The sequence below is a fragment of the Topomyia yanbarensis genome, chromosome 1, assembly GCF_030247195.1.
Source record: "Topomyia yanbarensis strain Yona2022 chromosome 1, ASM3024719v1, whole genome shotgun sequence".
NCBI classification, from domain to species: domain Eukaryota; kingdom Metazoa; phylum Arthropoda; class Insecta; order Diptera; family Culicidae; genus Topomyia; species Topomyia yanbarensis.
The window spans coordinates 189,864,990-189,891,658 of NC_080670.1; the positions used below are offsets into that span (position 1 = coordinate 189,864,990).

The 26,669-nt window shown below is 42.4% G+C and overlaps 2 protein-coding genes and 1 pseudogene across 4 annotated transcripts; 2 read left to right on the plus strand and 1 right to left on the minus strand.

The window, feature by feature from the left end:
* Window positions 1-750: 750 nt before the first annotated feature.
* On the minus strand, window positions 751-1,728 carry LOC131684887 (RING-box protein 1A). Of its 2 annotated transcripts, none has more exons than XM_058968139.1 (5): window positions 1,642-1,728; window positions 1,439-1,541; window positions 1,349-1,376; window positions 1,099-1,220; window positions 751-1,028 (listed from the first exon to the last, which is right to left on the minus strand). In XM_058968139.1, the coding sequence occupies exons 2-5, from the start codon at window positions 1,517-1,519 to the stop codon at window positions 930-932; spliced, it is 330 nt and encodes a 109-aa protein (XP_058824122.1). In that variant the 5' UTR covers window positions 1,520-1,541; window positions 1,642-1,728; the 3' UTR covers window positions 751-929. The 2 variants fall into 2 exon arrangements, with proteins under 2 accessions (XP_058824122.1, XP_058824116.1); XM_058968133.1 differs by having other exon boundaries at window positions 1,439-1,559; window positions 1,642-1,659.
* Window positions 1,729-2,948: 1,220 nt separating this feature from the next.
* LOC131676128 (PAN2-PAN3 deadenylation complex catalytic subunit PAN2-like) lies at window positions 2,949-6,288 on the plus strand (annotated as a pseudogene).
* Window positions 6,289-9,362: 3,074 nt separating this feature from the next.
* On the plus strand, window positions 9,363-25,754 carry LOC131684899 (fl(2)d-associated complex component-like). Of its 2 annotated transcripts, XM_058968151.1 has the most exons (6): window positions 9,363-9,798; window positions 9,868-11,500; window positions 11,564-12,870; window positions 23,480-23,797; window positions 24,365-24,662; window positions 24,724-25,754. In XM_058968151.1, exons 1-6 carry the CDS (start codon window positions 9,628-9,630, stop codon window positions 25,440-25,442), a joined length of 4,446 nt encoding a protein of 1,481 aa, XP_058824134.1. In that variant the 5' UTR covers window positions 9,363-9,627; the 3' UTR covers window positions 25,443-25,754. The 2 variants fall into 2 exon arrangements, with proteins under 2 accessions (XP_058824134.1, XP_058824140.1); XM_058968157.1 differs by lacking the exon at window positions 23,480-23,797.
* The last annotated feature ends 915 nt before the right edge of the window (window positions 25,755-26,669 follow it).

The following is a 26,669-nucleotide window of genomic DNA, read 5'->3' on the forward strand; positions in this document are numbered from 1 at the left end:
GACGATGTCCAAATACCCGTTCAACAGACATTCATCGTTGGACCCGTGTTGAACGATTTTGAAACAATTTTTTGGCTTCTCAGTGGGATGGCTACCCACAGAGAAACCCAATAAATTGTTTCAAAATCGTTTAGCACGGGTCCAACGGCAACGACGGACTTCCCACTGAGAAGTCCAAAAAATTGTTTCAAAAACGTTCAACACGGGTCCAACGATGGACGTTCGTTGAACGGTTATTTGGACGATGTCCAAATTGGTCCAACGAACGTCCTTCATTGGACGATTTTGAAACCAACCGTTCTTAGAGGGTTATGTTGAAAGGTTATTTAGACGTCTTCCAACGGTCCAACAAACCTCCTTCATTAGACAAAATTCACCCTTAACTGGCTCATCTGAAAACCTCTAAGAAAAGGTTGTATCATAATCGTCCAATGAGTGTTCTTCGTTAGACCAACGTTGGACGACGTCCTAATAACCATTCAACAAACGTCCATCGTTGGACCCGTGTTACACGATTTTTTGGTCTTCTCAATGGGATCTCCGCCATTATGACAAAATTCAAGCGAGCTTTGGCTACGCCACACCAGATGGTGCAAGTGTTCCCATTACAGTCGATTTTTTTTCGATCTAGGTTTCAGTAAGAACGACCGGAAGCCTGAAAAAACAAAACTGAACGATAGCGGAATACGATAGGAGCATTATGATAAAAGATTTTGATATCCAGGCTATTCGATAAGAGAGCAAGACATATTTTGCGTGGAATTTTATTTATCCTTCAGAAACAGAAGCAACTATCGATGCATCTATTCTGTCAATGTTTTACAAAGATATTTTCCCTGCTGCCGACCTAAAAATGTTGCACCTCCGAATTGGAACCAATGCGCAAGGAAACCAACATAATTCTCCTTCGCAACACATCCCCGAAAAACCTAATGGCCGTACTTCTGGAACTCCCATTCTCTGTTGTCCAATGGACATACCTGTCGGGTTTTAAGCCATCTCGAAATACAGTGGAAGTGGAATGCATGCTGTTGAGAAACAAAAATAATGATTAGTGAGTTCCGCTCGATTACCGCATTCTCGAGATCCGGAACTTACGTTGCATACACCCCATGCGACGGTACATTCTTCACTGGTCGCCGAAGCTTGATTCGCCTGACACTCGATGCACAGATCCATGATGTGATTACGGCAAATTGCGCAGTTGTCTACCACGATATCTGCGAGAAGAAAAGTTTGTAATATTGTAATTTTTGATCAAAACTATCAACAATTCGCCATTATTTCAGTCTAAGGTTTTAACCAGGGTATTTGATCTTAAGGCAAGTTGACGACCGCAAAGACTTACCCCAGGCCCACAATGCGACGGCATTCCACTGCAAAGAATTAAATATAATTTTAATAATAAAATTATGACGCTAAAACAAAGAACGGATACCTTTTTCACTTCAAATCGCTTCCGCTCTCCACGGCTGCTGCTAGATGTAGGTTGCTCAAACTCTTCCTCATCAATCTCCATTTTGAAAGTTTGTATTTAGGTCCTGAAGAAAAGTTACAAACTGAAAGGACAATCGAACACGTACAGATGAAACTAATGAACAAATCTTCGTATTTCATAATAATTCAAGGCTAAAAACTTACGCAAAAAGGTATTTGAAGGAATAATGAGGATGCGTTCCTGTGTTCGATCAAGACTTGGCAGTAATGCGAACGACGAATTTTGACAGCGGTAAAACTCCGACTTCAAATCCGACACGGAAATTGACTGATAAACACTGTAAAAAAACTGTGAGAGCAACCATAGGGAAATTTTTCGAAAGGGCTCGACGGGTTTTATCTACTGCTGGATGCGAATACAATGTTCTGGACTCGATTTTATAATAACTGTCATATCACTCAATTCCTAAAGGAGAAGCAAAAAGGAATTGAAATTGGTGAGGTACAGTAAAGGATTGTAACCAGCCCCCTGCTAGGCAGCCATTTTGTCCTAGCCAACATCTGCCTTTGTTAAAATCAAAACAACCCATTGCTAATGCACGGGCGATGTGGACCTAGATGCAGCTAGGCCCATCATATGTTGACTACTGTCAAAGTCCGTATATCTCCATAGCGGATGACAGGAGTGACACCCCCTTGATTGTGACCGAGTTCATACGTCTTGAAACAGAAGTGACGTGTGATAACGATGTTAGCTGTGAGGTGACAAGACGCGTCTCACGACTGTGAATAGACTTTTTGCGTAGTTAGGCGAAGTTCCGTACACAACAGTATTACAGCATTTTGTATTGTTACATTACAACGAAAAACAATGTTATTAATCAGAAATACTGGAAAATTAACAACGAAAATATAATCCTATTCTTTCTACATACATTGTAAACCCGAGCTTAAGGCTAGTTTACAGTTCGGAAAACGTGTCACGGGATTTGGGTCCCTGTGTATTTTAAATGGAGCTCGGGATTTCAAATCCCGTGACGGGAAATGAGTCTACACAAAAATGACAGTTTTCCTGAAGTGTAAACCCAACCGGCCGGGAACAATTCAACACAAATTATTTACGACGGGAAAAATGGTATTTTTATAAGGTTTGCAATTCGCTGCAAGTTTGATACTGTTTGTATTTTTGAAAAGCAGTAGAGTTTTTGGTTTGACAATTTGGAGAGATCTCGGCGGGGGAAATTTTCCCTGATCAAATCCCGTGCGAAATCCTGTGACCCATTTTCCGAACTAGCTTTTAACATTGAAAAAAGGGATTTGTTAAGAGATGTAACAAATACAAATTAAATACGCCAAGGTTCCACACAAAAGGGTAATCATTTTTTTTGCTCTCCGAAAACTAGATTTAATTAACTTTATGCATGAAAAGTAATATGAAATGGCAACACATTTTGATAAATCTGATCAGAGCGTGCCGTTCTTAAGTTTATTTTTTTTGTTGACATTTGTTTATGTTTCTGTGGGGATTTGTAGTTCGATATAGTTTCGCATATGCTGAAAAAAATCGTATCGTGGCTGGAACCTCAAATCAACCCTGCCAGGCCATCAATTTTCCACGATCGTTTCGGAAGCAGCTGCCCTTGGGTTGATACTTTCTTCGGATCGAAAACAATCCTCACATCAATCTGATCAGTCTAATTCAAAACTGGAATCAATTTAGCCTACACCATATGCACTACGAACTATTGGACGTTATGAAGAAGAAGGAAAATTTTATTCCCCACGATACGGTTAGTGGTATGTGAACAATTCAACTATCTGTTTAACCACGACCGTTCGTTCCGGGGCGTAAATGCTTGGCAGCGAAGTAAAGCAGTATGATGCTAACAATGAAAAGTTTCAATTCTTAGTAACCAGTAGTGGTAAGTTGGGTGGTTTCTTTAAATAATCTCTTCTCGTTAGATTACGATCCGACGTTGGCAGCCGAAACTGACATCTATACTGATATGGCAAAAGAAGCACAACCTACTCGTAGTAACAAGGATGAAACGGAAATCAGTCGCCTGTTAAGCACTCAACAAAAAATTACTCAACGTTGCCTTCAATCCAACACCGAAAGTGTCAGAAATAACATCCATCTTGTGTGCAATCTACTGTATCCAACCAACACCAACAACCGACATGTCGACGGAACATTTGCTTCAAGTTTGAAAAAATATATGTCTGTTGAAAAAACTACACCGGCCTGGTGTGAGAAGTGCAACAAGTTCACTCCCGCTAATCAAAAGAGTCGTGTGGCTGATCTGCCGGAAATTCTTACGGTTAACAGCAGTCTGGAGATGGACAAAGAACTTGAATATCTAAAGAAACAAATGCAGCGACCCTCTGCCCAAGTGTCGATGTGGGCTCGCGAAATGGTGCAAACGTAGGTAATGGGAAAATGTGTCGTTGCGGGATGCACTGCTCTCGGGTAGATTGTCACTTTTTCATTTTTTTTTTTTTTTTTTTTTTTTTTTTTTTACCATTTTTTTGTTAACCGTTTTTGTTAACGACCTATTGAGTTAATTTGTCAACAGTTTTTTCGGCATTTAATTAGCAAGGGACTGGAAGGTGTCGCCGGTGAGCTCTAAGCTTGCATATATGATCCTTCCACGCTTTTCTAAACTTTCTCCTTTCAACACCTTGCTCTCCCTTGAGTACTATGGCTCTAAATATTGAAAAATATACTTCACCTTCCAGTCCCTTGCTAATTAAATGCCGAAAAAACTGTTGACAAATTAACTCAATAGGTCGTTAACAAAAACGGTTAACAAAAAAATGGTAAAAATAGAACTTACCGTGATGGGGATTCATCGTTGCAGCGTTGGGTGAAAGCTGCCGACACCGTGCAAATCAGCAACACATGTGACCATATTGTCACACACGCTGAGACAGTCACAATAGTCGATAAAATAAAATCACTCAGGCAGGCAATTGGTGAGGGAACAAACAAAACTGGCTCATTCAATGAGTTTCAACGTCGCAAATGCTTAGTGTGGAAGTTTACCGTGACTTAACTTTTTGTCGGTTCCGACAGCATGAAGTAACAAGTTACTTTACGCTTGTTCGGACATGCCGTAGACTCAGGTGATTCGCATTTCTAATGCCAAAAGACCTTGACCACTACGGTAGCAGACAAAGGGTTAAGTCGCCGGTGAGCTCTAAGCTTGCATATATGATCCTTCCACGCTTTTCTAAACTTTCTCCTTTCAACACCTTGCTCTCCCTTGAGTACTATGGCTCTAAATATTGAAAAATATACTTCACCTTCCAGTCCCTTGCTAATTAAATGCCGAAAAAACTGTTGACAAATTAACTCAATAGGTCGTTAACAAAAACGGTTAACAAAAAAATGGTAAAAATAGAACTTACCGTGATGGGGATTCATCGTTGCAGCGTTGGGTGAAAGCTGCCGACACCGTGCAAATCAGCAACACATGTGACCATATTGTCACACACGCTGAGACAGTCACAATACTCGATAAAATAAAATCACTCAGGCAGGCAATTGGTGAGGGAACAAACAAAACTGGCTCATTCAATGAGTTTCAACGTCGCAAATGCTTAGTGTGGAAGTTTACCGTGACTTAACTTTTTGTCGGTTCCGACAGCATGAAGTAACAAGTTACTTTACGCTTGTTCGGACATGCCGTAGACTCAGGTGATTCGCATTTCTAATGCCAAAAGACCTTGACCACTACGGTAGCAGACAAAGGGTTAAGTCGCCGGTGAGCTCTAAGCTTGCATATATGATCCTTCCACGCTTTTCTAAACTTTCTCCTTTCAACACCTTGCTCTCCCTTGAGTACTATGGCTCTAAATATTGAAAAATATACTTCACCTTCCAGTCCCTTGCTAATTAAATGCCGAAAAAACTGTTGACAAATGTCACTTTTTCCATCCGTGATAAGATTCCTTGAACCTGAATGTTGTTCTGACAGGTCCTTTAATATTTTACGCTGTTATTACAGAAAACCCTTCCGCTTCCGAATGACGTTGGATGAGAAGGAGAATTTGGAAATTGGATCGTTAAAAACTGATGAAGGCTCTGATGTTCACGAAAGCTGCAAACTAAGTGAGTCAGAGCATATTCCGTAGTAGCAACAATTTGAAATCTTTTACATTTCAAATATGCCGCTTCGAAAAATATCGCTTGTCGGTGGCCGTTTGCTACATCAATGACAGAACTCAGTGTAATATGAATGAACTATTGCTACAGCTTTGGTGCACGTACCAAAGAACTAGAGAGATCTCAAAACGGATCGAAGTGGAGGAGACTGGTACATATTCAATGATTTTAGTATTCCCTGGTTTCTGTGCAGGAAGCGGTTTGGTTTGCACTGGATTGGAAGATTCCATGTTCTGATTTACACCAGTACCGCACTCAGGAACGAGCAAGAAGAGAACAAGGAATGTTTGACTCAGTACGTAAATCCATTCACAAATGATCTGTTGCCAAACCAAACTCCGGTGAAATCCGAGGGGACAAACATTTTAAACCGTTGGATAAAAATTAGATCTTTCTGTTGGGGGGGGGGGGTGGCAATGGATCCGGAAGAAAGTGAAATCCGGTCCGATGGTAAAATGTCCACCATAAAACCTCGTCACATGAGTGTGGCTAGAATTACGTGTATCCGAGGGCAAGGTATGAAGGAGTTCCCTTCGTCGATGATTACATCTCCTCTCAGGAGCAGGTTGTCGATTATCTGACAAAATTATCCGGAACCAGGCGATCTGGATACAAACTTTAGCAACAAGAGACTGACGACGCTGAAAAGGTCCTACAAAAAATACGCTATCATTTCGAATTAAGCAGTTTACACAGTTGAACGTAAGTTCATAAAAATAATTATGTACATGACAGCAGTTGGAATTAGAATTCGATTCAGTTTTGCATCAGATAAAAACCATCGAATTAGGCACATACACCATTAAACCAAATACATACCATATTACGTAGAAAATGTAAGTGCTTATGAAACTTTCCACACCTTTTTCTTTTTGGATTAGGAAAGTGCGAAGGACCTGTTTAAAATGCGGGTGGACTTTGTCCAGAAACTAATGGAGAAACAGCAGGAAGGAACGGAATGAACTATTGCTACATGCTCCTTAAGCTTAATCGGAACCATACATCCTTCAACAGTTTCTTCCACTCAGCCCTTAATCAAACCGATCAAACAAATATTATCCTATGAACTTCACGTTTCTAGCAGCGTTGTCAACTGTTAGCATATTTTGTTTCCACCTGAAAATACACAGCGTTTATCGACACATTCGATTTTTGTAATTCTTGGTTCTTTATTTTACACGTTTATTATTCATCCCTCTTTAGCATAAAGAAATAGTCAAAAGGATCCAGAAAGCATATCACTCAAATCGGGAACAACGACAAATAATATTAGCATCATTGACATTTGTGCTACTTAGGCATTCATACCTATACCAAACATATACCTTTCCGATCATATTCAGTGACGGTTCACGATGCCTGTATCGGCCAAACGTAAATGCTCGCACATGAAGTGTATACACTTTCATATATAAAATTCTGCCCTGTTGGTGTAGGTCGCAATATATCTTTTGAAATATACTCGAGTGACTAACTTTGAAATATTGGTATTTTTTGGAAGACAAAACAACACGGCACGTTGTTTCTTGTGTATATTTGATATGTTTGATCTAATGAAAAAATTCTATGAAAAATACAAAATAGCGTTTGTAAAGACGATCTCCCAAAACACCTCTCCGTGGAACGGTGTTTGGAGTCGTAAATTGCCATATGAGACACCATTAATAATTATTATTAGTTAACAGGCCATCCATTTTCAGTGTCCGACATAATACCTCTTCAGATTTAAATTTAACCTTTTTCATAGTTGGGAATTGTACCTTAGTGACATCTTTACACCAAAGCTATTGATATGATGGAATTGGAAGGAAAGCTCCTGGAAAGCCTTTAGCAGAGTACGAAAATAAAATGTTCTCTGTGGTAGTTCAAATTTGATTCTGGAACATATTCACTTTTCGGACACTACTGAAATGACTGGTTCATCTGAATACCGGAAATGAAGATTTCTGGCGACATATCGGTGCTGGCATACTATTTATGAATTTGAACAATAATGGACATAGTTATAAAGGAATCCTTGTTAAAGGTGATTTTATCTGACAACTAACTACCAGTGCAAGTTTTTAGCAAGGCCGAGCAAAATCTTTTCTTCCATGGCAAGGTAACTATTTGTTCTTCGGAATTGGGTCATTAAATGAGAGAAAAAAAATCTTTTTTTATTACATGCATCGATAAAGCTGATTTTCGTGATTGCAACAATGTTTTTTTTCCAACTCAGGAAACGTGAAAATAATATTTAAAATTTAAAATAAAGAAATACACTATCAGAAGCATTTGACATATCGAATTTCACGACAAATGATGCCCTGTCAGAAAAAATTAATACATGTTTTCCCGGTTTTCCCGCTGGGTTATTTTTATTTGACATAAACACCATCCAATGCATATAGTTTTTTTCATTTTGGGTGTTGTCTTGATAGGCCAGATGTAAACAACTGCAGTTTTCCTATGTATGGTTTCCAAGTTTACATAAGATTTATTTTAAAAAACAAAAAAAAAATCGTTTTTACGTATTACAACGATTTTTTTTTAAATAATGTTATATTATGTATATTGGACCTAAAATTTATCGAATGGAACGGAAAACTATATATAGCTTAATGACCCAATTGACCAACGTTAGACGACGTCCAAATAAACGTTCAATAAATATCCAGCTTTAAACCCGTATTGAACGATTTTGAAACAATTTTTTGTGTTTCTCGGTGGGAATAGATTTGAGTTTTATCCCGGAGCTTGGCCAGGTAAGGAAAGTAGTGCGAGTTATGCGTAAATGATTCCGAGATTCACTTAAGGTTGGTTATTCGAGATCCTATCACAGACTAACAGATATAACACTATGAGGGAATTCTCTTAAAAAACATCAATCCGACAATTTTCCCAGAACACTAGCTCCACCTTTTATTCACAGTCCCAAACACTCATTTACTGGTGGGTTACCCCTCAGGTTTGGGAACAATTTTTCACTAGTGGTCTATCCCCCATATGCTTGTTCATATGTCAGTGACGCCATAATTTTAAATGTGGCCACAGTCCCAACTACAAATATTTTTAAAATGACCGTTAAAGCGGGCGAAGCTTTGTTTTTGAGTGTTATGTCTGTTAGTCTGTGCTATAGGCATACAGTCGGTCACAGATATATGGAAAAAATTACCAGAGCGGCAGCACCAGTACAAATTGTTGCGGGTCGAGTTTCTCCCTCGTCAGACGATGTGTCGAGATTATCTTACAGACAGTGTAGTGAACAAACCAACTAGAGCAATTGTTTTTTTTTTTTTTTTACACCGTCGAGGACACTTTATTCATGAAACAAGATTAAACAGCTTGCAAAATACATTGAATCAAATACAAATTTGTATTGGGTTTGAAGCTCTACGTCCGATAAACTGTCCATCGAAAGACATTTGTTGGACAAAATTTTCTGCGCGAATTTCACTAGATGTGGAAATGAAACAACCATAATTTCTGAAAAGCGGAAATAAGGAGAACGTTACATTATGATTTAGCACTTTTTGTTTTTACCCTGTATTCAACGTGTGAAACTAATTAACTATTCATAAAATACGTAACGCAAAAATTGCCATAATTACTTCCCTCTTCCCACCATGTCGTAAATTTTCACAAATTCACACAATCGTGAAATATTCGATAGCATTTTACGTTGCGTGTAAATTGAACGAAACTCCGACAACGCTTTGCCGATCCCCTTTAGAGGGTGCACCCTGTGATTGCGGTGCCAAAGAACTGTCAGAGAAAAATTTCGCTGTGGCATCGATCGGTTTTTCTTCAAAAAGAAGTTTGTTGTTTAAATTTTTCAGAAAATATTACAAATTTGTGTTCAGAAGTCGACGAAAAGTGTTGCAACCGATTCCCGGCGCTCGATTCCGACAAACTAGTGACCAGGGGTTAAGAACGCTGCTGTATTACGGTGTTTATTTTCGGTTTCATTTTTCGCTTTTCCCCCACTCGGCGAGAGAAGTGCAAAATATGTGCGATTCACTGCGACGGGCGTCGAAAATAAGATGTCTACACCTGTAAAGCGTAAAATTACACTCGAGCTCAATCCAAACAAGAAAGTGCTTCCAAAGGATCGTCCTAGCGTGTTCCAGCGTCTCGGTACGAAGAAGTTTCCGCTTCCGGTGTCATCCACGGGTGGAATCGTACCCGGAAAGCAGCACCAAGAGCAGGAATCGGTGAGTGTTTTCTGTACTTGTTACAAAGTTGATTTTTTACATCGAAAAAATGACTTTTCCTTCCATCAGGGTATCAACAAGGAAGAAATTGTTAAACGTATTGTTGGCTGTGACGAGCCAGAACCGGTTCCAGCGCCGAAGATCGTCCCGGAGAGTGTATCAGCACACGCCCGGTTAATCGAAGCTCAACTAGCGGCCAAACTTGGAAAAGTTATAGTCAGTCGAGGTGAAACTATCGGCGGGGTTGCTCCTGTTCCGCCCCCAGGGCCCGTCTCGAGCAAGCACGAAACGGAACGCGGTGGTCATAGTACCTCAACAGCCAGCGACCGTGGAGGTGGTGGTGTTGGAAATAATAATTCCGCACCATCTGCCAGCGCAGGAGGAGGAGGAGGAGGTTGGGATCAATCCACACTGGAGAATGCTGATCAAGACATCCTAGAGCGCAAACGCAAGGAACTGCAGCACGAACTAAAACTGGAGATGGATGCCAGCGGAGGTGGAAGCAGCCACCATCACCATCATCGTCACATGTCATCGTCGACGATGAAACAAAAGTCCGCCAAAGAGACGTTGGTGGTCAAAAAGATCCGAAAAGTACCGGCACCTCGACGATCGTCTTCTAGCTCGGACAGTTCGAGCAGCAGCGGATCGGATTCGTCTGATTCTGACTCGAGCTCTAGTTCAAGCAGCTCTAGCCGCGATTCTCGAAGGGTGAAGAAACGGGTCATACGACAACGGCGGGATTCTAGTTCCAGCTCAGATGGAGGTAAAAAAGTTATCAAGAAGCATACGAAAAAAGTAGCTCCGGACGGAACGAAGCGCATTTTGACTAAAAAAGTTGGCACACATTTAACTACCAAGATTCGAGTTAAGAAAGTAACAAGTCCAGGTGGTACAAGCCACCTACGTAAGGTGGCCCGTGAATTATCTCCCAGCGGAAAAACACCCACAAAATATTTGGTGAAGAAAAGTGTGGCCGTGAAGAAGGACAAACACGCTGTCGTTGATGCTCGTGAACGGGTTCGCGAAAAGGAACGTGAACTCGCTCTTCGAGAGAAGGAACGGGAAAGGGAGAAAGAACGATTGCGTCTTCGTGAGCGAGAAAGGGAACGGGAGCACGTAAAAAGTCGTTCACCTCGTACGCTTATTCGATCCCGTTCTCCACGCTCGCGTATTTCTCCCGCAGCAGTTTCGTCGTCTTCTCGTGGCAGGGAGATGGCAAAGAAGTCACCTGAACCATTGCGGTATCGTGAACCACCTGCAACCGTCGTAAGACGCCCCGAGCGTTCGCCGGAACGCATCGACGATCGAAGGAGACACGAGTCATTAAAGGATCGCGAACGTCGGGAACGCCAAGAGAGGGAACTGGCTAGAAATAAGGAACGTGAGGAAGCACTGGCCCGTTGTCAAGAACGACAACGTGAACGTGAGAGGTTAGCAGCCGCTGCAAAGGAGAAAGCCCGTCGACCGGTTGAAAAAGATGTTGGATTGTCGAAAAGTGATGGCGGATTGGAGAAACCTGATCGCCACCGCCCGGTGGAACGTTTGTTGCCTCGTCCGGCTGAACGGGCACGAGCTTTAGCGGCTGCTAGATCGCCTGGAAAAATTGATCACGATCGTAGTCGAACTCCAAATTCTCCCAGAAGTCGTGACAGGATTGTTCCCCGAGAACGCTCGTATGACCGTGGGGCCGTCGAAAGAGGTGAGTGGATTTGTCTAAAAATATTTTGATGAAACTGACATTTTTCTACTCTTTATCACTTAGGAGGATACATTGATCATCATGATCGACGCAGTCGTTCCCGTGAGAGGGAATATGTTACACCGATAGTTAGAGGTGCACGATCACGGGATAGTCCATTTGAGCGACATGTACCTCCACCGATTCCAGCGCGCGAAGTCCGAGAATATCGAGAACCTGAACCGCGGGTATTTGTGGAGAAAGATCGTCGTGTCCATGACTACGCCAGAACCGATTATCCTGATGATCCTCCACCCCGTCGCGAGCATGAAAGGGAGTGGGAACGTGATCGAGAACGCGAACCTGATCGTGGTCCGCCGCAACGTAGTTTTGATAGGCGTGGCGATGACCATGGAAGGGACTGGGATCGGGACCATAGCCAGCCATCGCATAGTCACAGCCAGGAACCTTATCAAGGAACATCCAGAAGCTGGGACGATGCACATTGGAAAGAAAGCGACGGGTGGGCTAAAGAAAAAGAACGCGGTGAATGGAAGTATCAACAAGAGCGCCAGTGGGAGCATGAAGATCATCCAGCAGTTGGACCACCCCCGCATGCGCATAACCATGGCGGTGGAGCTCGTCGATGGCAACAGAGTCACCCGGAACAGAATCAAGGTTCTACTTGGCATGCAAAACCGAAAGAGGAGATGGACTATGTCCCACGCCATAAATTAGCCGGAAGACTTGGCGAACCACCTGGCGGTGGGAACGATCGGGGAATGTTCCGGCGTCATCATCCTGGACATCAACCAATATTTAATCCTGGTCGCAAAAGTCACATAGGAATGGGTCCAAGTCGCTTCGGCGGGAATCAAGGCAAATATAGTATTAATCGCACTATTGGAGGTCAGCATCAACACCAACCAACGGGATCTGAAAATTTGCATCAACATTCTGGTCCGCATACACAACAGCCACCACTAGGAAACGAAAGTCGAGAAAGTCCTGCTATCATCGGACAAACCGCTCCGCGGTCAGAAGTAGGAAAGTTTATCTCTAAAACATCTGAAAGCCCTTTCGGGCAACCCACGCCTTCCAGTAGCAAGCTAACGGATAGCGTTGCACCGGCTGCTGCCGTTGCCGAGTGGGATGATGAATTGGACGTAGTTCCAGTTCCCGTTGTTCCAGCCGTTGCAGCGGATGGTGTTGCTTCGACTACTGCTGTAGTCGGTCCCGGGACTGGTTCTGTTGTTGCGGAAGGTGTCACAGCGGTTGCGCCTGTTGTCGAAAAGGTTCCAGAAACGGCTGTTCCCGATTTGCCGGCACTGGACGAGGATAATCTCAGTGAAATCAGTGACGATTTGGATGATATTTTGACAAGAGAAGAGGTACGTAAATTGTTTGTTGTACAAATTTGATACTATGCTATATTTCTCCTTAGGGGAGAACTATTTTTTCTCCACTAAGGAAAGAATTGTTCAAAACCACCTTTGTGCGTTAAGGGCACAAAACCTATAACTAAATTAGTTGTGGAATTTGCGTTTCGGCTTCGTCTCGGATTTGCTAGCTCCAAAAAGGAAAATATGATTTGTGTTTTTGAGCAAACCCTGAAACCTGTGTGATGTTCCGCAAGAAAGGGAGTTCAATTTTAACATGATGAGAACTAGTGAAATCGAAACATTTGGTTTGGTTTAGCAATTTGACACGTCTGCTGGTTGCATCGACTGAGCTTAGTGTGGTACCAGAATCATTGTGCGCGAAGCTAGCAAATCGAAATCTGGACAGGGCATTAAACCTACGAGCGAGCAATATATTCCGAACGTCGAATTTAAACTTTCGAGCCTTCCATCCCACTGTAATGTATTAAATAATCTAAGTTAATTCGATTAACCTGTCATCGATACTGTACGTTCAGTACTAGTGGTGGGTAGATTTCTCCCTTTTGATGTGTTTATGGTAACTCTTAGCAATAAAGATTGCAATTTAGTATGGAAAATTTCCTGTTGAAAATTTTAGTAGCGAAATTTTCAATCTCGTGCCCAAACTGTCCCATTTCTAGCTTGCATTTCTTCGATATCATAAAGGCATCGATGCCTAAAGATCTTTGTCTGTATGTCTGAATTTTCCACGCAGGCGCTTCTTCCGGAGGAAGAGTACGTGTTTGCGGTTGAATTGATTCCCGCCAATGCGATTCAAGCTCAGACGAAACAACGAGATTTTCGCGTAAAAGACTTTCTGAAGGATGGAACAGTGCCTTGAGGAAGTACTCTTCATTGAAAACAAAGGGCCCTATTAACAGTGAGAATAGGTTTTGAAATCTTCATGGAAACCAAAAAACTCATTTAGCTGCAACGGTTCGTCGACGAGTTAACGAGAGAAACATCGATAAACATTCTTTGGGGCACTCCCCAACGTAAGCACAACCGAAATAATACAAACAACTTTATCGAAGACTGCAAGTCCAACTTTCTTGAAAGAAGTTATTAAGCTTTTAATGGAATGATGCCTGAGTCAGTTTTGCATGAGGCCCAACAGCGCATTGTGGTGAATCAGTAGTCGACTGCCATGAACTTCATTTTTTTTTTTAAATAATGATTGGATTTAGCTACATAGTATATTTGAAGGAATTTGAGAACATGCTGAGTAATCTTTCAACTAGAAAATTTTAGTTCTACATTTCACCCCTATGGAGGGCGCCCAACACTAACTTCTCAACGGAAAGATAGAAATTAGATCTTTGCTACAAGCCTTTCCCAGTAATGCTTGTGAACATTTCCATATTCTATCTCACTTCCTTTAAAAATTTGTGTTCGTTCAAATAAAGAACTAATATTTTGTGGTCAAAAGATGATTAAAATAGCTCCAAATATACTGTTCCGTTAAATTCAACTACCATTTCGCAAAAAAAAGTTCGTGAAAATCATCACCATGTGCTGAGTGCAAAACTAACTCAGACATCACTTCATTGAAACTTTAATAACTTCTCCAAATAAATTTGGATTGATTTGAGTTTCGGTAAAATTGTAGACAAAATGATTTTTCTTATTTTTACTTCCAATGACGAACTGATGCATATAGTGCCACCTACCGGACAAATGCAACATAGTGTGCTTTCTCCATGTAAATTGTTGAAAAAATCCATACAACCTTCGAACACGTTAGTCCGGTGGCTAGACTTATCCGATTTGGTTCAAATTTGGAGCAGAGACTCCTGGGTATCACGATATCGAGAAACGTTGTCTGGGAATGCGCCTGATATCGTAACGCCAGGTCTCAGTTATTAGACTCCCTATTAGGCTGTCCCAAAAAAAATCGATGTTCGAAAAGTCATGGTGCTCAACCCTATAATGAATTATAAGCACATTTTAAGCACTTTTGTAGAACAAATCAAGTTTCTAAAAAATCATCTAGAGGTTCCGCAAATGCGATTTATGAAAAATGGTCATTTTTGAGCAATATTGTCGTATATAAGTGGTTTTCGCAACTTTTTCAAAGCCCAATTATTTTTTGAACATCGATTTTTTTTTTTGGGACAGCCTACTCCCTATGGACCCAAGGTATCCTGGGAAACCGCAATATCCATCATATGTCTCTCGTATACTTCTTAAAAACACAAATGTTCCAAGTTTAGCTCTCACCTTTTTCTTTTCCTCACTCAATCTCAGAAGTACGCCGTAAGACCTTCTCCACTCTACCGAATAATATCAATATTACACGGATCCTACATCATACGCCTAACCTCGAGTTGCCAATTCTCACTGTAAGATCGTCTGTGAATCTAAAACTGTAAAGTGAACAATTTGACACTAGGTACGGTCCCTTTCGAAGGATTTCGATGCCTTTGTTTGTGTCGTTGATGTTCCATTTGCCATATTGTTGCGTTTGTTTTCTTCTTTTCCCTGTCTTCGTTTTCCACTTTCAGTATCCTGTTCCTGATACGGTTACTGATATTCCGTTGTTGGAATTAATCCCCTTTTTAATCCTGTTATGACGACATCGCCTTGACTGAAACGTGCCTTGACAACCGAAATTCCCCCGAAATATTTTGGAGAAATTTGAAAAAATTGAATATGTTAAACAAAAATATGCCTAATATTTTAAATGAAATTCTCAAAGTTTCATTTGCAAAGTTATCTTGTGAAAATATTTCCTTGTGGTGAAAATTGGCTGCAGACTCGACACCTACCTGTCGGCACGTTGTGGAGGCTAGCTCAACCGCCGAGGACTATAACGAGTAGATCGCGGCGAAACGAGGAGCTCGGAGCTTAATGGTTCACGAAACGGATATCGGTACCGAGAGAAATTTCGCCACATTCTGTAGTCTTTGACTGACGGCGAACATGGACTGGAGAATGTGAGAGAAGTATCCCCAGAGAGAAGTATTTTCGTGCATTGTAAATAGTAAGTTTCGTTCATTTCATGAACAAGAATGGCCGTATGGTGAACGAAAGCTTTCGTAAATTTTACACATTCAATGTACACTGCACGAATGTTATCGTTGATAACGACATTATTTTTCGTGAATGAAATGAAATGTTTTGTTTATTTTAATAAACGTTTGTGTATATTACGAACGATTTCGTTGGTCGGACGAAATCTTTTCGTTTATCTTAGAAAAGTTTTCGTATTTATTAGCCTCTTATTGTTTTCAGTCGATCTTTTGGGATCGATGCTTTTTTATTTAAAAAAATCGATGTGGCTAAATCGATTTTATTGTGATACGAAGAAATGGCCGCTTGATTGATGAACGAAAGTTTTTCTAAATTTTACTTTTTAAGTTAACATTGCACGAAAGTTATCGACATTATTTTTCGTGAAAGAAACGAAATGTTTCGTTTATTTTAATAAACGTTTATGTATATTACAAACGATTTCGTTGGTCGCATTCGATCTTTTAGGATCGATGTTTGACAGCACCGATATTGCTCCGGCAGAGAAAAACTCAAAATTATTCATACAAAATCAACGAGCAGTTCGCGACGGCTCAACTGATTCTGTACTGCTCCAGATTATGAATCAACTGGAAGCGAAAGAGCTTCAGGAAATCTTCCTGCAACCGGCGGACACGGATACGACTATTAAATAGTCAGACATCAATTATCTGACGAATAGCAACAATGGCTCCATATTGCTTAATATTATAAAGATATTCGTATATAACAGCGAACGACTCGTTTGCTGAATGAAGATGTTTCGTAATAAGCTAACGAAAGTCATTTCGTGGTTTTCACGAAAAACTCGTAATAAAAAATAAGTGTTTCGATAGAACTACGAACGATTCATCATATGTACGAAAAATTCGTATATTTTATGAAAGTTGTTTGTACGAAATTAATTCCTAGCGATTTACGAATATATTCTATCAGCGTGGGGTCTTAACACTGCGGCTGAACAGGAAAGTGAAAATCGTTGGTTTCGTGGACGATGTGTCAATAACGGTGAGACACTTGAAGAAATGGAGGTGTCGGTGACAATAGATGCGATCGAGAGCTGGATGAACGGGTCAAGCTGCAAATAGCTCACTACAAGACGGATTTGTTGTTGCACAGCAACTGCAAAGCGGGTCAGCGGATACAGATCACCATCGAAGGGCTTGTGAATGCATCGAAGCGTGCACTGAAGCAATTGGGAGTGATAATCGACGACTGATTGTGCTTTAACAACCACGTTGATTATACCTACATGCGAAATGTCGGGTCTTTATCTAGTGTTTCGTCATCGATACTGCGATATGGGGCTCCTGCTTGGGGTGCGGCGCTGAAAACCAAGTGAAACCGCGAAAAGCTGAACAGGACGCTTTGACTGCTGGTCGTACGAGTTGCGATTACGTACCGGAGGCAGTATGCCTTGGCGCCGAGATGATCCCCATCTGCATTACCCTGACGGAGGATATCAAGTGCTACAATCAATGAAACGTCAGAAACGTGAGGAAGATGATGAGAATCGATTCGATGGTGACGCAGCAGCAGGAATGGGATAATACGGAGAAAGGAAAGTGGACCTTAAAACGGAAGGACCGGACATCAACCCGGATAGTGTAGCCTACAGAATGACAAGCGACGTGGAACGCAGTAAACAGAGATATAATGTAGATCAGTGATTCTCAACCTGGGGTCCGCGGACCCCTAGGGGGCCGCGAAGTCATTGCTGGGAGTCCGCGAAGAAAAATATATTTTCCGAGTGCATATTGAAATTTCAAGTCATGTTTCCTAACAAATTGAAAATAACATATTGATAGCATACAAAATTGATGTTTATCGTGGTACGAAAAAGGTTGAAAACCGCTGATGTAGATCATGACCGTCTTACAGCGGAATGGACATCGAACAACGGTTTCGGGAGAGTAATCACCGACAGGGAACTCTCCGCAGGTATAAGCTAGATCCACCGCCGAGGACTAGTCGAATAGACTGCAACAGAGCAGCGAGTATGGGTCGTCGAAACGCCAGTGAACCGGACGACACGCTCCATGCGGATTCGCCAGACCGACCACGGCACCCCACAGGTTGTTCCAATAGAAAAATAGCGAAAACCAAAGAAGAATCGATATTGGGAAAACTTTTTTCGCCAGGGAACTCTCCGTTAGCGTAAGCTAGATTCACCGCTGAGGACTAGACTGAATAGACAGCGACGAGACACCACTATTCGCGGGTCATCGGCGCACCAGTGCATCGGATACCCTGCTTCACCAGAATCGCTGAACTGACCTCGGCACCTAGCTGATTAGCACGATCTCGGGAGAACTTCTCTCGCCGGGGAATTCTCTGTCGGAGTAGGTCAGGTCCATCGTCGGAGACTAGACCGAGTTGTTCGCGAACAAGTCGAGGACTGAATGGACCATCAAGGAAGTAGTGCTAAATGGCCCAAGAAGAGAACTAAATGGCTTAAAGGAGTTGCGGTGCTACATGGCACCGGTTACGGAGTCAAAGGGCTCAAGAATTTATGGTACTGAAACCAAATAAGAATCGGTGTCGGGAGAACTTCTTTCGTCTGAGACCTCTCCGTCAGCTTACACTCAGATTCACCGCCGGGAACGAGACCGCGTAGACCGCGACGATACACCACCAGTCGCGCCGGGGCTCCAGCAAACCGGATGCCCTACTCTACCGGAATCGCCGAACTGCCCGCAGCACCTGGCTGGTTGGCTCGAACTTCTCTCGTCGGGGAACTTTTCGTTGGAGTAGGCTAGATCTATCGTCGGGGACTAGACCGAGTAGTTCACGAACCAGTCGGAAGCTCAACGAGGAAGTGGTACTGAATGGCACAAGGGAACTGAAGGGCTCAGTAAATTAGACAGTCTGAAGTTTGCCGCCCAGATTGTCCTCGTAGGGAAAGAGCATTTATTCTATACCAACAGCTAGCTTTCCTACCTTGACTACCCAAACCCGTTCCCTGAGTTGTTGGTTTTTGAACATTTTTTCCCTGCTCAGAATATTTTTGAACATTTTTTCATATATATACAAAAAAAATTTCATATCCCTCCCGAAAAATTTTCTTACTACGCCACTGAGCGGAATATTTGTTAAAGGTGCAAATGAAGCATATACTCACGCAAGTCGTTGTCATCCAATTCCGTTACACTCGTTATGCTGTCCTGATATTTAAAACCTTGGCCATGGCGGTAAGTTTTGCTAAGGAAAACAACTTGCCACACACGTCGTTGAGCATGACATTATTAGAATCAAGCTATCCGTTTATATAGACGAGGATAAGATAGATGTGCGTCTACATGACCTATCCCAGGCGGAGTTGGATCTCCAATAAGAAAGTAGATCTTTACGCGACGTAAGAAAATGCGTACACAAGATCCGATGGACATATAATTTAATTCAATTGATTTTTTTTCTATTTACACATTGTAAATATGAAAAAGTCCACGACTCAGTTAAGCTAACGCATTAGGCCGTGTCAAATAATCGAAATTAAAAACAAATCATTTTCCCCCTCATCTTGTGCTCGCTGGTAACTTAAGATGTGTTCGGCTTTAGAATCGAGTCGCCCTAGGTTCGCTCTAATGTTTACAAAATCCATACAAAAATGACAGTTCGGAGCGAACCTTGAGCAACTCTAATCTAAAAACGAAATCAGCATTGGGAGCAAACTTTGAAGACGTCACAAACTCTCGTCTACGTTCTTGAAACCGCTGACCACTGTTGAGTAAAAACAGGGAAGAAAATCTCAACAACGATGACGTTTTATAATATTCTAACTACCTAATCTATTGTCACATGTCCAAACGAACCATCGGTTTCAATCAAAACCCTCCCTGGCAACCAACCATCCTTAGTCAATCAAAAATTTCTCTACTTGAAGATATCTAGTTTCTCGGGTCCAGATGGTATTCCATCAATTTTTTCCAAAAACGCAACAAAAAGGCTCCTTGAACCACTTCGATGAGTCTGCAAGCTATCTCTCGCTGCTGGAATATTTCCTGCCTGTTGAAAAGCGACCCAATTTTTTCCAATCCGCATAAAAAGGAAAGAAATCGGGGAATCTCATGTTTTATTGCCGTATCAAAACTATTCGAGCTGGTTTTTTAGACCCTATTTACTGGCAGACGACCAACACGGTTTTATACCGGAACGATCGATAACGACCAACGGTCTCTCGTTGACAATTTGATAAATTCACCGACGGATTGCAAAACGGTGGATTCCACAAAATATCGCAATAACCAAGAGAAAGATATTCATGGCCAACTTCTTCGCTGGTCTTGTTCCTATCTCGATGAAAGGTTACTTCAAACAGCATTAAGGACTGTTTATCTGCACCTTTGCTCACTTCATCCGGCATCGCACAAGGAAGTCATCTCGGCCCAGTTCTCTTCTATTTCAATGATGTCAATATCCAATTATAAGAACCTTTCTTCCACTGCGCTTGTTAAAGCGTTTTCGACGGGTACTGGAATACAACCAATTATTGGTACGCATAGCCTTCATTCTGCTACCAATGATAATGGCCTGCGGCTTGTAACTTTTGCTGCTGCTAGGGTGATGGCAATCAGTAGTACCTATTTTGCATGTAAGGATATCCGAAAGCACACCTGGAGACACCCAAGTGACAGTACTACAAACATCGACTCGGATTATTATCTCGTAGTAGTGAAGATTCGTGCGCGATTATCCGGCGTCACGAGTCCAAGAAACAACAGAATGATGCGATTCAATATCCAACGTCGTTCGGTTGAAGGTGTAGCAACTGAGTATCGCTAGAAGCTGGATGAGCGGATAGATGAGACCAACGTATCTCGCAATGTCAACAGCATGTGGGAGGCTGTCCACGAAGCCGGATGCTAGTGGCTGGTACAGGCCGGTGCGCGGCATAAATCAGCGCCAGTGCATTTCGAGGTTTTGTTGAATGGCGGAAGTGAAAGTGTATCTGGGAACAGGATAATCATTGAAAATGGCGTAGAAGCTGTGGATCCACTAACACTAGGCGAGGTTAAGAACGCTATACGTGGACTGAAAACCGGTACAGCTGCTGGGAAGGACGAGAGCCCGGTTGAATTTCTCAAACTCGGTAGTGAGCAGCTTCACCAAATAATCCACCGCATTATTCTAAGAACACGGGCGGACGAAGAATTGTCTGCTAGTTGGCTGGATGGACTCATTTGCACAATCTAAAAGAAACAGCACAGATTGGAGTGCGGGAATATTCCTCCTGAACTCGGTTTACAAAATACTGTCGCGTATTCTGTTTAGCAGACTGAGTCCTTCGCCGGCGAATACCAGGCTGGTTTTCGTGAGGACCAATCAACGACTGATCAGATGTTCAGCCTGCGGATGATCCTAGACAAATTCCGGGAATACAACTTGCAGACCCACCATCTGTTCATTGATTTTAAGGCGGTGTGCGACTCAGTGAAACGTAATAAACTGGCAGATTATGTCAGAACATGGTTTTCCAGCGAAACTGATTAGACTGATACGTACGACGGAACAAATCACGTATTCGGATTGCAGATGAGATCTCAACCTCATTTGTGACCTTAGATGGACTGAAGCAAGGCGATGCACTTTCAAATTTGCTGTTCAATATTGCTCTTGAAGGAGCTATCCGGAGAGCTGGCGTGCAAAGAAACGGGACTATCATCACAAGGTCGCATATGCTCGCTGGTTTTGCGGACGATATTGATGTGATTGGAATCGGTCGTAGAGCAGTGGAAGCAGCCTTCGTGCCTTTTAAGAGGGAGACAGCGAGGAGAGGCTTAGTCATCAACTCAGCCAAGACAAAGTACATGGTCGCAGGTAAAGAGAGAGGCAGGTCTAGTGGTGTTGTTTCCGAGGTAGTGCTTGATGGTGACGTGTTTAAAGTGGTCGAAGAATTCGTTTATTTTGGTACACTTTTGACTTACGACAACGATGTTTCTCGTGAGGTAAGCGAATGTCAACAAAATTCGCCTTATACAAGACACTGATCCTCCCTGTCGCTTTTTATGGTCACGAAGCGTGGACGTTGAGGGAGGCAGGTAGGAGAGTTTTCGGAGTCTTCGAGCGTAAAGTGTTGCGGACAACACTCGGCGGGATATGCGAAAATGGAGTGTGGCGCAGACGCATGAATCATGAGTTGTGCCAAGTATACCAAACTTCGGATATTGTTAAACAGATGAAATACGGCAGACTGCAATCGTCACGTTCGCTCGGAAACGTCATCTGATCCAGTTCAACTACCATTTGTTCGATTCGAGCATTCCAACACACGCTCACGTCAAGGATATCAGAGTGATAATAGATTCGGTGCTAACGTTCAAACCACATAATTCATACATTATGGATAAGGCATCACAAGAATTACGGTTAATCCATCGGCTAGTCAAAAACTTTAGGGACGTATACTGTCTAAAATCGCTTTTTGTGCGTAGGTTCGCTCAACACTAGAATATTGTTCTGCCGTTTGGAATCCGTACTAACGCCGGTTCATACGCTTTACACTTAGACGTCTTTCATGGCTAAACTGATTGCAGCTGTCAAGCTACGAAAACCCAGTGCCAGTTAACACACCTCGACATTCTCCGCTCTCGAGCCCTATTCTTCTCGGACTCTGTCTGCCGGAATCGATTGCTCTACAATTCTCGAACGCCGTGAACTTCAGACCCGCATTCTAGTTCTACGTAATAACACTTCTGTGACTACTTTTCAGGAGAATCAACCACGGTCGCCAGAGCGTTTTTACAGCCCTTCAACGTATTTTTAAATGTTGCTGTCGCACTCGGCTTTCACTTGAAGAAAAATATCTATTTGTAATATACTTGGTAGCCACCATTGTGGCCATAGGGGACTGATTACATATGCACAAAGAAAAACAAAATAGGTTATGGAATTTGCGTTTCGACTGCGTCTCATCAGAATCTGACACTAGCTTAGTGACAGGACTAAGCTAGCGCCGGATTGACGCTAGCTCCGAAAAAACGAAAACACGATTTGTGTTTCTGAGCAAATCTCTAGTCTTGCGTGATGTCCCGTAAGAAAAAGAGTTCATGCTAAGCTGAACTAGTAAAATAGAAAAAAGTGGTTTGGCTTAGCATGCCAATGCAAAGTGCACTATGCCATTTTTCTCCTTAGGTGGGAAAATTTAGGTAAAAGCTATTTTTCTCCACTAAGGAGAAAATTGTTTAAAACCACATTTGCGCGTTAAGGGCACAAAACCTAAAACTAAACTAGTTATTGAATTTGTGTGTCGACTTCGTTTCATCAGAATCCGACACTAGCTTAGTGACAGGACGTTCATCTCATTAGCAGGAGTGCCACCATTTTCCTCGATCATTCAATAAATAAATTGAACCTGTATCGAAATATTTCCTCGTAACAGTAATAAAAAAAACATTAGGCTCACTGCAGAAATTTGCGCTCCCTCAAACACCCGAAAATTCACACTCTGACCCGAAGGGGTATAAACCTTATTTGCACCATAACTAGCCAACGCTGATTACCCAAAAAACCCAATTGACCACACTGTATTGCTATTGCTATATATTTTGCTACACGCTGCTTGGATTAGGATGACGAACTGAACGATTCCACACCGCATACGATTCCAATTGGTTCGTCGGATACTACCGCATCAGCAGCACCCTCCAGTACAGCAACAGCAGCTCTTAGCACGTCATCTTCGATGATGATTCCATCGCAGGTCCTGCAGCACAACCCGCACCCGAGCCAGTTTCAGCAGCAACCATCCCGCCCAATCCCAAGGCGTCCTTTTTTATCTAAAGCTCGATACAAATCGTATGACGGTTGTATCGGAGGTCCCGGGACGGGACACCCGCCTGATCTTTATGCCAATGTTGATGATGGCGATAAAGGGTCATTTCCGATCGTATGTACTTCTCTTCCTTCCGTTCATAACTTGTTTTGACGTTGTACGATTGTTTGATTTTGATGTTCTTTTTTATTTGTTTGACATGTGTTCCTTTAGAGTTGCAACGATTTATCCAAAACTGTCCACTATAAAATTATTAAGGGCGCGAAAAGAACGACCGGTAACTTCAGAAAGTATTCTTTTCTTGCCTAAAATATTTTGGCTGGTTTATTTGTGGACTTAATCGTTTATTTCCGCCTGAATATAGATTACGAACCCTTATCAGGTTTTTGTGAATTTTTCCCAAAACGATGCATTTGCGCAGACGAATGTGTTTTTTACCAAAGAGACTGTATTTTTGAGAAAACGTTAACCTCCAAATTTTCCGTAATCAACCCTTCCTAAAAGAAAAGAAAATGTTATATCTATAATCAGTGTTGCGTTAAAAATGTCGTTCTATGTGTAGAGCTGTTTTGGTTCATTGCAAGTACAAATTTTATTTCCCTCGCACATAATTTTCCTTTCCATTCACGACCATCTTTCGAACTACGCCAAATAATGATACAGCTTTTTTTCTTCGCAAAGGACGTGACGAGTCAACCGAACGAATCGGCAAATGACGATAAGCGTCCATCAACTGAACACGACCCTCTCCTTAGTCAAGGCACCAGCTCGGAGAAACCCCTGGCGGGCGAATCACAACAGCACACCTCGGCCACCAACCGCCCGGAAGGGTCCGGCTGTTCAGCCGTATCCGATCAGGATCTGAAGGATGCCAAGGAAGCAGGCAAGCTGCACGCCAATAAGGAGCTGAAGGAGGAGATGGACCTAGACTTCGAGGAAATTTCAGATGGCGAATTAGAGGAAGAGAATAAGGTTAAAGGTAATTTATTTGAATTTGGTCTGAGTTGGTACAATTCTAACCCATTCTTCATATTCAACAGGTCTTGGGGACGCTCTGGGTGTCGATTGGGCTAGCTTAGCACATGAAACGCGTGCCAAACTGAAACCAGAACAAACTATTCCCGTGTCGGCACGCAATCGCTGGAAAGCTCATCACATTCTGCTGGATATTGGAATTTCCGTGCGTCTTGCTGGGGAAGCATACGCACAGCGCGTCCTTACAGAATCCAAGGAGAAGCTACGTGAAGAGATAGAAGAGTTTAAAGCTGCTGCCGCCGCAGTCGAACAGCAAAAGGTTGCCGCTGTAAAGAAAGAGCAAGAAGAGCAACTCTTTAACGGAATAAAAATCAAAAAGGAAGTTCTGGATGAGGACGAACAAGAAGCGCAAAAAGAGCTGGAGCGAAAACAGTCGACCATCAAAAGTGAAGAACCAGCAAAAGCTAGTGAAACTAGCGAGCAGGAAGCGAATTTAGCCGGAATAGACAAAATTCTACATCCCGTAGCATCCGTTCATGTAGCCATGCGTGATCGGGCACAGGCCCGTCGCAATCTTATATTGCGATCTTCGGGACCGCACAGCCGTGCGTTGAGTGCTCGTCGTGATTTGGAAATCCGACGTCAGCTGTGCGGTTTCCCGCCACAGGAATGTAACGAGCGCATCACCGAACACCAGTCGGTTCCTACCAATCCGGAATTGCACGAGACCGTAATGAAACTGTTCCAATCCACGATGCAACCGAAGAAGATAGAAGTGCAGTAGTTATTTTACGAATATTGTCATGATTTTAGCTTGCGATCAATGATACAACAGTTCACTTTAACGCTAATAGTTTCTAGGATTAAGCTGTTTACCTATACCTATATATATTATTGAATGTTTCCCCTAGGCATCGGCGGGCACTACATAGGCGTTAGGAAGAATGCAGTACTCTTTGCTTTGCACCAATTTAACCTACTGATAGCGTATCGTGTTTGCAGCAGTTGTCTTCTTCTTCTCCGTTGTGTATCGAAACCTGATGTGTAGATCATGAATAAAGTGATGAAAGTTTTATCATCCAATAGGGATCCAAAAGCGTGGCGTTTTAATCCAAGTATCACAACGGGCGAAGCAGAATCTGAACCGTTCTTAAATACAGGAACGCACTTCCATTAATCATCGTGACGAATGAACAAATTAATTTTTAATTTTCTAATACTTCAACAATAGTACAATAACGCAAAGCTTTGGTACTACATTGCGTTGCGGAATTTGATCTCCAACTTCGCAGTCAATTCTTAGTGTGAAGTACAATAGCAGGGTTAACGCTACGGTCCCACTGTTGATGGTTGTGGACGTGATGCGTCTAGTTGCCGCGGATGTTTCAGAAATTTCGATCATATCGTTCAAAATTAGACTAAATCCTGTCTGGAAGGAACAATCGTTCGAGAATTCAACTTAGTCAAGCGGACTTCTGTTCAGGGAATTTGTGGAACAGCCTAAAAACACGTTTCAGCTAGAAAGTAACCCCTTTTGCCAACACAGAAGAGGGGAATCAACAACCGTTACTGCAGCTTTCGATCCGCCGCAACCAATAACAAGCATGGAGGTAGGTGATGGCAGAGGGGACTTCCGGCATACTATCCCTAGCGAGTATATTCATGGTTTTGAATCTGCTGTACCTGACAATTTCTCGCATTCCAGCATTGCTGCTTTAAACAGCCTCCGCATGTACTACCAAAATGTACGTGGATAAGTACGACATAATCGTCTTAACCAAAGCCTTGCTGAATGAGCAAATCTATTCCACGCGACTGTTTGGATATCAGTACGGTCACTGCATTGTCGTCGGCCGTCCAGTCCCTGATTGACCTTGACGTTGATCATCCTGCTCTTTGTGTTGCATTCAATCTGGCTACTCAAATCGTCTATGAAGAGCCTTCTGTTTCGATATCTCTGGATTTTCGTCGAGCCGATTATGACGCAATAACCAATTGGCAATTTATTGAA

Coding starts and splice junctions, on each gene's coding strand:
- LOC131684887 (XM_058968139.1), bottom strand. CDS start 1,519: ATGGAGATTGATGAGGAAGAGTTTGAGCAACCTACATCTAGCAGCAGC. Junction 1,377..1,438: donor AGCGATTTGAAGTGAAAAAG/GTATCCGTTCTT, acceptor AATTCTTTGCAG/TGGAATGCCGTCGCATTGTG. Junction 1,029..1,098: donor TCGCATGGGGTGTATGCAAC/GTAAGTTCCGGA, acceptor GTTTCTCAACAG/CATGCATTCCACTTCCACTG.
- LOC131684899 (XM_058968151.1), top strand. CDS start 9,628: ATGTCTACACCTGTAAAGCGTAAAATTACACTCGAGCTCAATCCAAAC. Junction 11,501..11,563: donor CCGTGGGGCCGTCGAAAGAG/GTGAGTGGATTT, acceptor TTTATCACTTAG/GAGGATACATTGATCATCAT. Junction 24,663..24,723: donor GGAAGAGAATAAGGTTAAAG/GTAATTTATTTG, acceptor CATATTCAACAG/GTCTTGGGGACGCTCTGGGT.